At 41.3% G+C, this 14,487-nt stretch overlaps 1 protein-coding gene across 5 annotated transcripts in view; it reads right to left on the bottom strand.

Moving 5' to 3' along the window:
- Positions 1-14,487, bottom strand: part of STX8 (syntaxin 8) — a 249,021-nt gene that overhangs the window by 232,158 nt on the left and 2,376 nt on the right. For all 5 annotated transcript variants that reach the window (XM_026520980.4, XM_048227159.2, XM_044391746.3 and 2 more), the window contains exons 2-3: positions 9,582-9,681; positions 2,861-2,955 (exon numbers count right to left, since the gene is read on the bottom strand). In XM_026520980.4, the coding sequence (XP_026376765.1) occupies positions 2,861-2,955; positions 9,582-9,681 (195 nt within the window). The remainder of the gene's footprint in view (positions 1-2,860; positions 2,956-9,581; positions 9,682-14,487) is intronic.

Genomic DNA, 14,487 nt, shown 5'->3' with positions numbered 1-14,487 from the left:
TCAACTCTCAACTACCCAACACAGTAAGGAAATGTGGCATCCAAATATTCACATTAAAAAAGTCACCCAACATTAATTATGCCTCCAAAAAAAAAAAAAAAAAAGGATTAAACAGTCACTCTGTTGGCGATTTACAGACCAAAATTTTTCTAAGAATTACAACATCGTAAAGTATACCTAATAAACCACAGTGAACAGTGTTTAATCTTTCTGATGATTAAGGAGGGTCTTGAGGATTTGCATTATAAACAGGATTTGTCTTGGCATGAGAGCAACATGCCAATTATTAGGGAATTCTAGTTGAAGACATGCCAGGTGACAGATGACTGTATTATTTCTACTGAAGTAGAACTGGGCCTTTAAACAACTGGCTTTGGGGCCAGACAGCCCTGACTCTGGGTCCAAGCTCTTCCATTTCCCAGCTGTGGGGTCTGGAGCAAGTTACTTTAGCCCCCAGATTCCTCTCCTCGGTGTAAAACACTCCTCTGCTGGGATGCTGGATTCCTTTTCCAGCTCCACCCATGTCTTGGGGAGCAAAGGTTGACCTGGCCTCAATACCTTTTTTGTAAAGAAAATAAGGAACCATCAACAGAAGTAGCTAAATCCGGAGGATGACTACCATCGAGTTATTTAAAATAGCTGGGAAGACGAAGGTCAAGGGAAGGGAAGATGTGGGGAACAGAAAGAGAATTAAAAAGAGGCCTTCATAATAGAGAAACTACCTCCTTTCCACTCTATCAAAAGAAATGGTCTCCCTGAAAACGCAGAGGTCTTGAGCGCCCCCTTGGGGTGGGTGACGGGAATTCTGTCCTTAGTATGGGCCGCATTTCCAGCAGAAAGAGACCCCCAATTGTTTGAAAAAATTTAAAAGAATGCTGCTACGGTCCAGCTGAGTTTCTGCTTTATTCTACAATATTCTAAATTATCCACAGTAATGTCCTTAAATATTTTCATAATGTGTTTAATAACTCTGTTCAATATTTTTAAATATTTTTATATATTTTTCATGCTTCGTTCAGCAAATTCTGAGATGACCACAAAACCAAAGTCTATGAGATTTCAAAAGATGGTCAGGCTGAAAGCATTCAGAACAAAGTCAAGGCAATTATTACTGCCACATGCTCCTCTATAACTAATAACGAGCAGAAGTTACTAACAGAAAAAAGTAAGAGTTCTTAATTTTTTCTTTTTTGCCCTCTAGTTTAGCACATAAATATTACAAGATGCATAATAATCAGTTACCTTAATGGAAGTTAGCAAATCATAGCTGTTAATATTGTATCATTAAAGGACTATTTAGTTACCTTCCTAACGTACGTGCTTTAGGTAACAAGGAAATGAGCGTGCACACCTGGACCTCACGTGTAGACAGTAGCCAGGCCAATCAGAAACCATCTGAGGTCTACATGTTACGACTTGCTGATTTTGATAAAATAAAAACCCTTTTTATAACAGATGTGCAGGGGGCGCCTGGGTGGCTCAGTCGGTTAAGCGTCTGCCTTCGGCTCAGGTCGTGATCCCAGGGTCGTGGGATCCGGCCCCCTTGGTGGGATCCCTGCTCAGTGAGGAGCCTGCTTCTCCCTCTCCCTCTGCCACTCCCCCCCCCATGCACATGCGCTGGAGTGCACGTATGTGCACTCACTCAAAAATAAATAAAATCTTAATATATATACACACACGCACACACACACATATATATATATACACACATATATATAATAGATGTGCAGTAATAAATGATACCAGATGGAGGGTAAAGTTACAAACTAAATGTATCAGAATATTCCAGTTGTGTTAAAAATAAGGCCCCCATTGTTTATTGAAATTAAGCTTTTACTTGAAACCTTAGTGTGTTAGTAATTGAATATTTGGAAAATCATGCAATTAATCTAGACAAACCTCCCTGGTAGCATAAAGGGGTTACACTTGGGAGAAAATACTTGTTAAAACATTTTCTATCATTCTGTCAAAAAGCTATATGCCTACATTTTCCCATTTAAAATCAGGCAGTAATAACCATTTCTTGAGATACTCAAATCTGGCTTTTCGGTATGAACTGATAATTTGAAGAATTATCTCATCAGAGAGGAGCAGTTTGAGGCCAGTTTTCACACGAACATAAACTCAGGTTTAAAGGATTGGTTTAGGTAACAGGTCACATGTATTTTCCTAAACTGATCAGATTATGAACTTCTAAAAAAAAAAAAAAAGTTTCCATACTTGACAGCGTTGGTGGGAGGTTGAAATGGTGGCACAACTTGCTTCAAGCAAGTGCTCCCTGCCCACCTCCCTGCTCCCCCCGCCCCAAAACTCCCAAACCAGGGGCAGCATCTGTGCTTCTCAAAGAGTAAGAAGGCCAATGAGTCCCCTCTCAATAATCTCCATAAACAGGGATAAATCCCCGAAGACGTATGATTTCTACTGGTATTGGCCTCTTGGAAAAGAAACTGGACCACTCAAAACTCTGGACACTCCAGCATAATCACAGCTCGGGCTTATCGTGGAAGGTCTCCTGCCGGAGTAGCGGCTCACTACCCTCGGGGCAGTCTAGACAGGAGGCAGTGCGGGGTTTGGGGCAAACACGGCACCGGCAGAAAGCACTCGCTGCCTCCCACAGGTGACACCCAGATAACACCCAAATAAGTTAATGCCTTCAGTATGTCTCACTTCCCCAGCAATATTCACTGTAAGCCATGTAACGGACACTTAGAATAGAAATCGAGATTATAGGCAATATTTTGGAAACCAGGTCTTCCTCAAGCTGTGGAAAAATCTGGGAGGCCCAGATTCCTTCCTTTCTTAAAATAAGGCTGCTTTTCCTCCCACTCCAATAAAGAGGTGGAAATGTTTACATGGATACATCTGACGTGTTGACACAGCTCGTAGCAGTAAGTCCTTCAAAAGGGCGATCTTATCCTTCAGATTCTGCAACAAAGTTCTGATTGTCACGGTAAGCTGGAAAGAAGAGAACACATCCTAAGTACGCCGGTCCAGAGGTGTACAATCTAGCAAAAATATCATGTAAACATACTATGATTCCTTCAAAGGCGAGCTGGCAGGGATGCCTCACCTCCCCGTGACGCCCTCAGGGCTGGAAGGTATCTACACGTCGGTCCAGCCACCCACCTGAGGCTTGTGTCCACTCTCTGATGTGACCGGGTGGTAAGCGGGGCCACACCTGAATAGATATTGACTGGAAACAGCCACTCGGCCCTCACAGTCCCAATTCTGTCCCCTGAGCGTCTACCCTTCGATTCTATTTGTCTACCTTGGAGTCATGCAGGAAATGGGGTTCCCTGGTCTTCATTCACCAGTGAAAACCCTCCTAGTTCCCTCAACCTTGCTTCAAATGACAGCATGTCAAGTCCCACTGCCATCCCGACCAGTCTTCTCTAAACACACTGGTACACTTAAAATCCATTTAAAAGTTTTACAGTAGTGTGTTCTTATACGTTAACCACACACGAGGGGTGCCTGGGTGACTCAGTTGTTAAGTGTCTGCCTTTGGCTCAGGTCATGATCCCAGGGTCCTGGCATCGAGCCCCACATCAGGCTCCCCGCTCAGCGGGAAGCCTGCTTCTCCCTCTCCCACCTCCCACTCCCCCTGCTTGCGTTCCCTCTCTCTGTCAAATAAATATTAAAAAACAAACAAACAAACAAAAAACCACACATGACTGTTTTCCCAAGAGTGTGTGAATTTTCTCAATCATTCTACAGGCCCAGAGGAAATTTTGGTTTGTGACTCTGAGTGCTGCCCTGAAGGATGGAGGAAGGTAGGGAAGAGAGCTCTCAGGAATTGAGAAATATGAAACATAAAATTGCCCATGTAAATTAAATCCGGTCAGCCATGGGTGAAATCAGAGAGATGTTTCAAAAGACAGACTATCACAGATTCCATTTGCTACCTTGTTCAGAGTATCAGTTACAAACCTGCAGTGGAAGCCGGGTCTCCCTCTCTAGATTAGCAGAGTCACACGAAGGAAAAAAAAACAGCAGGACACCAGAGGCTGGCCGAGAGCTACACACATCAAGCAACCCTCAAAGGTATCAGCAGCCAAGGAAAGTCTAACCTTAACTATTCTGATACCTCTGGGAACCATGGAAAAACCATCCACAACGCTTAAGAGGAAATAACAAGGAAAGCAGAACTCCCCTCATTCAAGAAATAAAGAGCAAAAGAAACAAACAAAAAAAGCACAACACACGCGCACACACACACGCACACATGTGCACACACACACACACACACACACACATTCAACCTAAGAACAGTCTACAAAATTAAAGCTCAAAAGCACTCAAGGTAAGAAAGAGAATGTAGCCATTAAAGAAGTATGATTGAAATCTCAATCTGTTAACAGAGAAAGAGAGCCATCATAATTTATTCAAAGAAAAAAAATCAAGTCATAAAATGAAATGTCATCCACATTGAGAAAAATCAGTCCGGGAACTAAATACTTTACAATGTCAAGGGCAGTTATCTCTAAGTAGTGGGATTTTAAAAAATATTTTATATGAAAATGATTACTTTTATAATCAGGACAAGTTTTCCATCATCATAATTTAACAGAAACGTTCCAAAGCACAGAAAAAGACGAAAAGCCTAATTTGTATTTTAAGCTAACACAACCCTGGTAACAAGCACTGACAAAGATATTGGGTAAAAAAGAAATCACATACCAATCTCCTATAAGGATTATAAAATACAAAAGTCTTTAAAAAATACTGGCAAAGCAAAATCAGAATTATGTTAAAATGACAATATACCATCACTAAGAAGAATTTATCCTAGTAGTTTAAGAACAGTTTGATGTTAGAAAATCTAATAATAAAGCTGGCAGTGTTAATGATTAACAAAGCATAGAGGGAATTAATTAAAAACAAAACAGAAACAAAGAAAGTAAACTAGGAATGGAACACTACTGCCTCGACTACAACATTACTCAACTTTGGTCTAGAAGTTCCAACCAATGCAATAAGACAAGTTAAAGAAATACACAAGGACTGGAGAGAAGGAGAGGAAATTCATTATTTCCAAACGGATTAGTCTGTTTGGGAAAACTAAATGAAGCCACTGACAGATTACTAGAAACAGGAAAAGAAGTCTGTACAGTAATCAACTGTAAAATGAAAAAAATCAAGGGCATTTCTAAATTTAAGTAATAGGTGGAGTGACTTTTTTTTAATTATTATTTTTAAACATCATTAACAATGCCAACAAAATCTAAAAAATATCAAGCACAATGCCTGGCTCACAGTGACTGTGCAGTAAGTAACTGATGGAGGAATTAGTAAAAGAAAACACTTAATATTGCAAAAATGTAAATGTCCCCCCATTTAATCTATAAACAAACTACACATCTATTCAAAGTCCCATTTGGAGTTCTTTTATTGGAAAAGAGGTGGTAATTGAGGCACAGTACAAAAGAATTTTAATGACACTATGCAGAATTATTCTAAACCATGGATAAAGGGAAATATAGAAAGACAAGGACTATGTGTGATAGAGGGGGACTTTAACAATCAGACATGAAGTCTTTAAAAAACTACAAGAGTATGATGCTGGCAGTTAGCAAAAGCTTCAATAGTGCAACAGAACAGAAGGTCCAGGAACGGAGCAGCTGCACAAAAATTCAGTGAATGAAATACGGAACCTGGGGGGGTGGGGGGATGGGCTAGCCCAGTGATGGGTATTAAGGAGGGCACGTATTGCATAGAACACTGGGTGTTATACTCAAACAATGAATCATGGAACACTACATCAAAAACTAATGATGTACTGTATGGTGACTAACATAACATAATAAAAAATTAAATAAATTAAATAAATAAATAAATAAAAACATGGGATCTTTCATACTTTGGGGGGGTAAGGTAAGGAATAATTTAGCAAATGGGAAAAAAAGTAAACTTAGATGCCCTCAACACACCAAAATAAACTTCAACTATTTTAAAGATACGTGTTTAAAAATAAAACTAAAGGAAAGCTTAAAGAAGATTTAGGTGATCAGATAAAATATTTATACAATCTCTGGGTATGAAAGAACTTTCGCAGCATTATCTCCCCTCTTTCTAGAAGAAAAGACCACAAATAAAAATATTGAAAATTTCAAATAGAGTTTAAAAACAAGTACATGTCCAAAAAAATGTCATTTATAAAATCAAAAGCCAAATTCAGAGAAAAAATATTGGTACCAAACATGCCAGATCAAGCTTTAATATACTCAACATACACATAAAGAACACTGAGATTAAGAAATAACAGGTTAGGTTAAGGACATACACTGGCAATTCACAAAGGAAGAAACATCAGTATCCAATAAATACATGAAAACCTGTTCAATGGCGTAAGTAATTTAAAAAAGGCATAATAATCTATTGTATAATTTCACCTAACAGAATGAGAAAGATTTTTAAAAGATAATCAGTATTGGTACAGAATTATATGTACAAGAGGCTTAAGATTTCATACGACCTAAATCCAGAACGTCTACACTGAGAAACTTACTCTCATGTGGGCAATAATTTAGCCACACGAAAAACTCATTTACAATTAGAAATAATCTAACTATCCAAGAAGACGATACCAGTTAAATGACTCGGAGATCTAAATGTAAAAAGTGAAACCATACGTTTATTAGAAGAAAACAGGAATAAATTCCCTCATGTCCCAGAAGTAGCAAAAGTTATGAGTGAAAATACGGAAGCAATTAAAGATCGTTGACCAACTGTTTAAAAAAACCAAAACTTTCACATAGCAGATGATACCAGGAGCAAAGCCAAACAACAAATGACAAAATAAATTACAATCTATCACCAAGAACTAAATCTCCATATTATATAAGGAACTCCTAAAGACTAAAAAGACCAACAATCCAATAAAAAATGGGCAAAAGACAAGAACTTCTTAGAAAAATGTATATAAATAACGCTTAAGCATGTGAAAACATACTTCCCTTGATTCGCATATGAAAAAATGCAAATTTGAAACTCCACTGAAATACCATGTCTCACTTATCTGACTGGCAAGAACTCGGGAGACTGACAACACCATCTGTTGGCCAGCCAGGGAAGAAACAGAAACTTGGGCTCTGCTGGTCAGGGCACCTTTGGTGGAGGGGAATTTGGCCACGGATGAAAAAAAATCACACACGCCCTGGTTCTGAGAATTCACCCTTGTAAGACACCTCCACAAATATAAGGGGGGAAAAATAAAGGTATTTATTTTTAATAAATAGTAGAGACAATCCCCACATCCATCCTTAGACAGGTTAAACGGACCACAGCACATCCGTGCAATAGAGTATTATATAGCCCTAAAGAAGAACAGTGACGATCTCAGTGAATTAATACAAAGGGATCATTGCAACGCAGTATTAAATAAAAAGAGCAAGATACAAAGGAGTATCTTTTGTGTAAAAGGAAGAGAAATGAGAACACGCACACACCAACAGATGCTTATTTCTGCAAAAAGTAACACGGGAAGAAAAAACCAAAATTCATGAAACTGGTTACATATAAGACACACTAAAAATTAGTCTAATAAATCCACAATTATATGGTCAATTAATCTCTGAAAAAAAAAGGAAAGAATATCCAATGGGAAAAAACACGGTCTCTTCAACAAATGGTGTTGGGAAAACTAGACAGCAACATGCAGAAGAAGGAAACCGGACCACTCTCTCACACCACACACAAAAATAAACTCCAAATGGATTCAAGACTTAAATGTGAGACCTGAAACCATAAAAATCCGGAAGAGAGCACAGGCAGTAAAAATTGGCTGTAGCAACGTTTTTCCAGATATGTCTCCTCAGGCAAGGAAAAAAAAGCAAAAACAAACTATTGGGACCCCATCAAAACAAAAAACTTCTGCACAGCAAAGGAAACAATCAACAAAACAAAAAGGCAATCTGAGTGGAAGAAGATATTTGCAAGGGACGTATCTGATAAAGGGTTAGTATCCAAAGTATATAAAGAACTGATACAATTCAACACCCCCAAAACAAATAATCCAATTAAAAACGGGCAGAAGACACGAACGGACATTTCTCCAAAGAAGACATCCAGATGGCCAACAGACACACGGAAAGATGCTCAACATCACTCATCATCAGGGAAATACAAACCAAAGCTACAAGATATCACCTCACACCTGTCAGCATGGCTAAAATCAACAACACAAGAAACAACAGGTGCTGGCAAGCATGTGGAGAAAGGGGAACCCTCATGCACCACTGGTGGGAAGGCAAACCAGTGCAGTCACCATGGAAACAGTATGGAGGGTCCTCAGAAAGTTAAAAATACAACTGCCCAATGATCCAGTAATCGCACCACTGGGTATTTACCCAAAGAACACAAAAACACGAATTCGAAAGGGTACATGCCCCTCGATGTTTATAGAAGCATTGTTTACAACAGCCAAGCTATGGAGGCAGCCCAACTGTCCATCGACTAATGAATGGATAAAGAAGATGTGCTATATCTAGACAATGGAATATTACTCAGCCATCAAAAAGAATGAAATCTCGCCATTTGCAACAACGTGGATGGAGCTAGAGAGTATAATGCTTGATGAGATAAGTCAGAGAAAGACAAATACCATGTGATTTCACTCACAGGTGGAGTTTGAGAAACAAAACAAAGGAACAAAGGGAAAACAAAAAAGAGAGACAAATCAAGAAACAGATTCAACTACAGAGAACAAACTGGTAGGTTATCACAGGGCAGGTGGGGGTGGGTGGAGGAGATAAGTGATGGGGATTAAAAAATACCCCAAAAAATGAATATAAACAGATGCAAAGGATAGCATAAAACACAGGAAAAAAAGAATCCACTCTAATAACTTTAGAACAGAATAACCTCAGCATTATTAGTGGAATATTAGTATTAAAAAGTTAAAAAAAAAAAAGACAAATTCAAACTTAGTGCTTGTGGTGGTACCTGTGTAGTAATTCTGAAACTGTTTTCTGTAAACTATAAGACAGGCCAAATGAGCAAAAAGATATCTCTGTTTTTGGAAACCAAAGTTCTGACTGCTGGAAAAGAAAAATATGAATTTGGAAAGGGGAAGGTTAGACAGAAACTCATGGTGTTGGACTTGAATCGAAGGTGCTAGCACAAATTCATGAGTGTCTAAAAAATATATTTCCTAGCCAAATCCCGCCACAGTTTTTGTACAGCCCGCAAGCTATTTACGTTTTTACACGTAAAATGTAAAAAAGGGTATTATCCTTTTGGCAAGGACAGATCCTCCGAGAGGTGAAGATGTCACCTCTTGTCCTGCAAAGCCTGGGAGATTTACTGTCTGGGGTTTAACTAGACTATGGAACTGTTAGAAACTTTTAAGGCTAAGGAGGAGAAATTAAACAGGTGTCATGCTTCACTTATATAACGATTAACTGATTGATTGTAATGTCAATTCCACAATCATAAGTTTGGAGGCCGTTACACACTTACACACCCACACACACTTACACACCCACACACCCACACACCCACGGAGCCTCAGCAGTAGGAGGGTTTCCCGACCTCCAAGCTCAAACAAATCATTTCAAGTACTAATTTTCTCCTGCTCTTACCTTGATTGTATTTTCACCATTTCTTTCATATTGATTTTGCTGTTGGATTTTCTCGGCAATCTCTTGTGCAATTTGGCAGGTAGAATCGTATGTGGAGAACCTGTGTCCAAGTCATAAAGGGAGAAGAACGTTTAAGGTTCTTTAAAAGAAGATTTCCGCATTATCCGAGCTTCAGTTTTTCAATTCTAGCCACAGAGCCAAACAGGAGGGGAGGGTAGTAATAGCGACAGTCATAGGGACACGTTGTCGCTATTACGGTAAATACGATGAGCAGGGCTCTATCCTGAATGCTTCATTTCTAATAATTCACTGAATTCACACAAAAACACCAGGAGACGGGTCTCATTACCATCTCCACCTTACAAGGGAGAAAACCAGGCACAAAGAGGTAGAAAGACTTGCCCGAGTGGTACTGCCAGCTGCAAACCAAAGCTGTCCGGCCCTGAGCCTCTGCTCCTAACCGCTTCGCCATTCTGCCCATGGTAACGTATTTGCATTCATTCACTTCTAGAACATTCGGCAAACGTTTATGGAGAGCCTCCTCAGTACCAAGTACCATTCCAGGCCCTGGAGAACAGAGCAGTGAGCAAAATGGACAAAGTCCTTGCTTGAGGAGCTTAGCAAAGGGAGAAAGGTATAAGATAAATAAATATGCGGTATGTCAGGCGCTAAGAAGAAAAAGAAAGCAGGATAAAAGAACAGAGAGTGCCGGGCAAGGTGAGAAAGGAAGCCAGGCAGGGGAAGAGCTTTACAAAACAGGAACAGCAAGTACTGTTTATCCTACAACAAAGTGCTCTAGGGACATGGGACACACACCCTCCTGACATCTAAGCTTACGAGAATTCTCTCAAACAGTTGGTGGGGGGAGCCTGGGTGGCTCGGTTGGTTGAGCGTCCGTCTGCCTTTGGCTCAAGTCCTGGGATTGAGTCCCACATTGGGCTCCCTGCTCAGCAGGGAGCCTGCTTCTCCCTCTCCCTCTGCCATCCCCCCACCCCCACTCTCCACTTGTGCTCTCTGGCTCTTTCTGTCAAATAAATAAATAAAATCTTAAAAAAAAAAATTTGTTGGGGCGCCTGGGTGGCACAGCGGTTAAGCGTCTGCCTTCGGCTCAGGACGTGATCCCAGCGTTCTGGGATCGAGCCCCACATCAGGCTCCTCCGCTATGAGCCTGCTTCTTCCTCTCCCACTCCCCCTGCTTGTGCTCCCTCTCTCACCAGCTGTCTCTATCTCTGTCAAATAAATAAATAAAATCTTTAAAAAAAAAAAATTTGCTGAGTTTCTATTTGGTATTCAAAGCGCTGGAGACTTTGAAAAATTCACAATGAATTCCCAATCGTCTCTTATTTTGTCCTTTTGGGACGACCTTGTTACTTTCCATTGGTTTCACAGGCAATAGCTAAGTGCGCGTGCACCCTGCATCTCTCCTACCAGGTGGTCTGCTCGAAACAACCAACATATTTTCCAGGACTGCCCCGGTATCAAATATTGGAAACTGCTGCTTGACCTAATGTCCCAATTTCTTCTTGAAAAAGTAAATGATCCATTTCTTAAAATCTTTGAACTCCCACACGTTACTCACACACTGAGGGAACTTGGCAAATGTGTTTCTCAGCGATGGAAAAAGACAATCTCCAACCGCATCCCTTGGCGGTCTTACTACAGTAGTTACAGCAATGGGTAAGTGTTGAGTCCCTGATCCGGGCCAGGTCCTGAGCTAAGAGTGTTACGTTCGGAACTTCACATCCCATGATAGGATCTTTAACAACTCCCCACTTACACTAAGCAGCATCATGTATACATACACGTGTAAGTGTATATAAGTATACACGTGTGTATGTTCACGTATACAGAAAAAGAACAGCTGATACAACACACAATTAAGAAAATAGGAGGGAAGGGGCACCTGGGTGGCTCAGTCAGTTAAGTGTCTGACTCTTGATTTCAGAGATCGAGCCCCGCATCCGGCTCTGCAATGAGTTTGGAGCCTGCTTGAGATTATCTCTCTCTCTCTCTCCCTCTGCCCCTCTTCCCGACCAAAATAAATAAATAAATAAAATAAAATAGGAGGGAAGCTGGTAAGGAAACTGGGTCCTGGCCCCAGCTTTGCCCCATCTTCCCTTCTCCTCTCCATACTGTTCTCTCTGAAAAGAGGAGCTTAGGTCTGGCTCTGTGGTCCCAAACCATACCTATGAAAATCACTAATAAGGTACGATACAGCTCCTGCCAAACGTGGAGCATAAATGGTAAGTCCTTCTGGAATCTGGAAGTGAGAGGAATAACTCAGCCGAGGGCAGTCAGACTTGACAGGGCTGGGCCAAGAGGGTACATCCTGGGCTGAACCACAAGGTTGAAGCAGGATGGAGGGGCACATGCTAGACTTGGCAAAGAGCACAAGGAGCAAGCAAGGGTGAAAGTTAGGAAATGGAAGGAAATGTGCCTGGTGCATTCGGCTGAGCAGCCCTGGGTGGGAGAATATGGTATCAAAGGGTCAAAGGGTACAGATGCGTGGAAGCTAGTTTCTGCGGAGCCTTGAACACCAGAATAATCAGGTGAGACTTTTGAAAGAGGGCTTTGGAGCTGAAGGGGAGCTCACATCCAGTGAGCCCTTGAAGCGGTTCTGTGAAATGCAGAAGGCCAAAATCCCAGATGTTTTGCTCCCACTCCTCACGTTCCCACGTTAGCCCTGGAGAGCGGTGGTTCTAAAACTTTGCTCTGGTGCCGGAATCACCGGGGGAATCTTAAAACAACAACATCACAGCCAAGTCCTGGCCCCCAGCCCCATGCATTCTGCTTAAACTGGAATGCAGTTTGACCTGGACACGAGGAATTGTGAAAGCTCCCCCAGGTCTTCTGATTTGTACCAAAGTTTGAGAACCATGGGCCTAGAGGTAGTGGGCAACCTCATCACAGTATCAAGCACACAAGTGCCTAAAGCACTGGTTTAGGAACCTGAACTCATTTGCACAAATGGCTGGGAACGAGAGAGGTGTGGCGGGAGCCCAGAAGACTTCTCCAGCTCTCCAGTTCTCTAACTGGTCACCAGTATCTACTGTCTGCGAGGCGCAGAGCCCAAAGGATGGGGCCGCAGCATTAATAGAGGACATAAAAGCGATGCCAGAGGCATTTGAGAGAAAAACCAAAGATTTAATCATCTGATAGGAGGAGTGAAGAAAAAGGGGGTGATTGGAGTTTTCAGGCCTAAGTGACTCAGAGGATGGTGATGCCACGGCAGAGACGAAGGAGCCATAAAGGGGAGCAAAGAGGAAGTCCCCAGACTATGAACTGAGGCCCTGTTCTACCACAAAAACACTGACTTCACAGTTAAATTGACATATGTATGAGATTTGCTTAGAAAAAAATCTCAGGGGGGAAAAGATGTGGAGGACATAGACGATATAAGTACGGCAGAATATTGGTAATTACAGGAACTGGGTGATGAGTATAAAGGGGTTCATTACACTATTCCACTTGGTAGACATTTTACTTCCATAACACTTTTTAGAATAGACCCAAAAAAGGACCAACCAGAATATAAAACTGTTAAGGTCTGTTTAACTGTAAGTTTTCCAGAAATGATGTAGTATCAACACATACATTGCCCGAGCAGTAAAGTTAATTAACCTTAGCAAAGAACCAGTTAAGAGGCAGTAATCACTTGCTACTTCTATTAAAAAGTGAGCTTGCCACTTGCTGTGATATGCCATTAAAGCAGTCACTGCTATATTCCACTTTTTTTATCATTATGTTCAATTAGCCAACATATATTCCTTTTTTTTTTTTTAAGATTTTATTTATTTATTCGACAGAGATAGAGACAGCCAGCGAGAGAGGGAACACAAGCAGGGGCAGCGGGAGAGGAAGAAGCAGGCTCATAGCGGAAGAGCCCGATGTGGGGCTCGATCCCGTAACGCCGGGATCACGCCCTGAGCCGAAGGCAGACGCCCAACCGCTGCGCCACCCAGGCGCCCCACATATATTCCATTTTTAAACATTAGAATATCACTCAGGAGTAAAGCATCACTGGCCTATGATTTTTCAAGAGCACGAAGACAAAGCTGTATGTAGTCAGGTCTGTTTTTACAGGTTTTTTCAAAGTCCCGTTCCATACTCCCTTCGGCCCTCCTGCTCAATAACTCGCTTTGCAAGGCAGCTAACACAGCAGAGTTCCCTCACTGCTTCATGGTCAACAGTCAGATGAGAAAGCCGCTGGGTCAAACTACTTAAGAGTAACAGGGAACACGAGGTGCTCTCAGCATAAACTGGGGAAGAGGCTGGGGGTCCATTGATTGCTTCCAGCAATCTAAATGGATAACCATCTCCGAGCTTTATTTCCTACCTTATGTGTAAAGTGAAGGGGTCAGCTCCCAGGAGGTGGAAGACAACTTAGCAATACGTATCAAGGGCCTTAAAAATGTTCATATCCTTCTATCTGATAGTTCCACTTCCGGGAAGCAAACAGAGGAAATAAAGCATAGAACAGCGGCAGTCTTTGCAATAGTTAAACAAAACAAACTCTAACATTACAAAGAGGTACAAAAAGGGAAATAATTAAATAAATTATGGTTATTCATATGATGCACTATTATGGACCATTAAAAAAATCATGTTTTCAGTAAATATTTAATGACATGAAATGTTCCTTCCTTTGTAAAACATGCAGGTTTCTCTCACTATCCAAAAATAGTCTTCCCACAAAACCTTTCCTTTTTTTTTTTAATTTTTATTTTATTTTTATTTATTTGATAGAGACAGTGAGAGAGGGAACACAAGCAAGGGGAGTGTGAGAGGGAGAAGCAGGCTTCCCGCTGAGCAGGGAGCCTGATGCGGGACTCGATCCCAGGACCCTGGGATCATGACCCGAGCCGAAGGCAGACGCTCAACGGCTGAGCCACCCAGGCGTCCCAAC

The sequence above is a fragment of the Ursus arctos genome, unplaced genomic scaffold, assembly GCF_023065955.2.
Source record: "Ursus arctos isolate Adak ecotype North America unplaced genomic scaffold, UrsArc2.0 scaffold_14, whole genome shotgun sequence".
Classification (NCBI taxonomy): domain Eukaryota; kingdom Metazoa; phylum Chordata; class Mammalia; order Carnivora; family Ursidae; genus Ursus; species Ursus arctos.
Note: the sequence above shows the minus strand (reverse complement) of the source record. Positions and strands in the feature narration are given on the sequence as shown.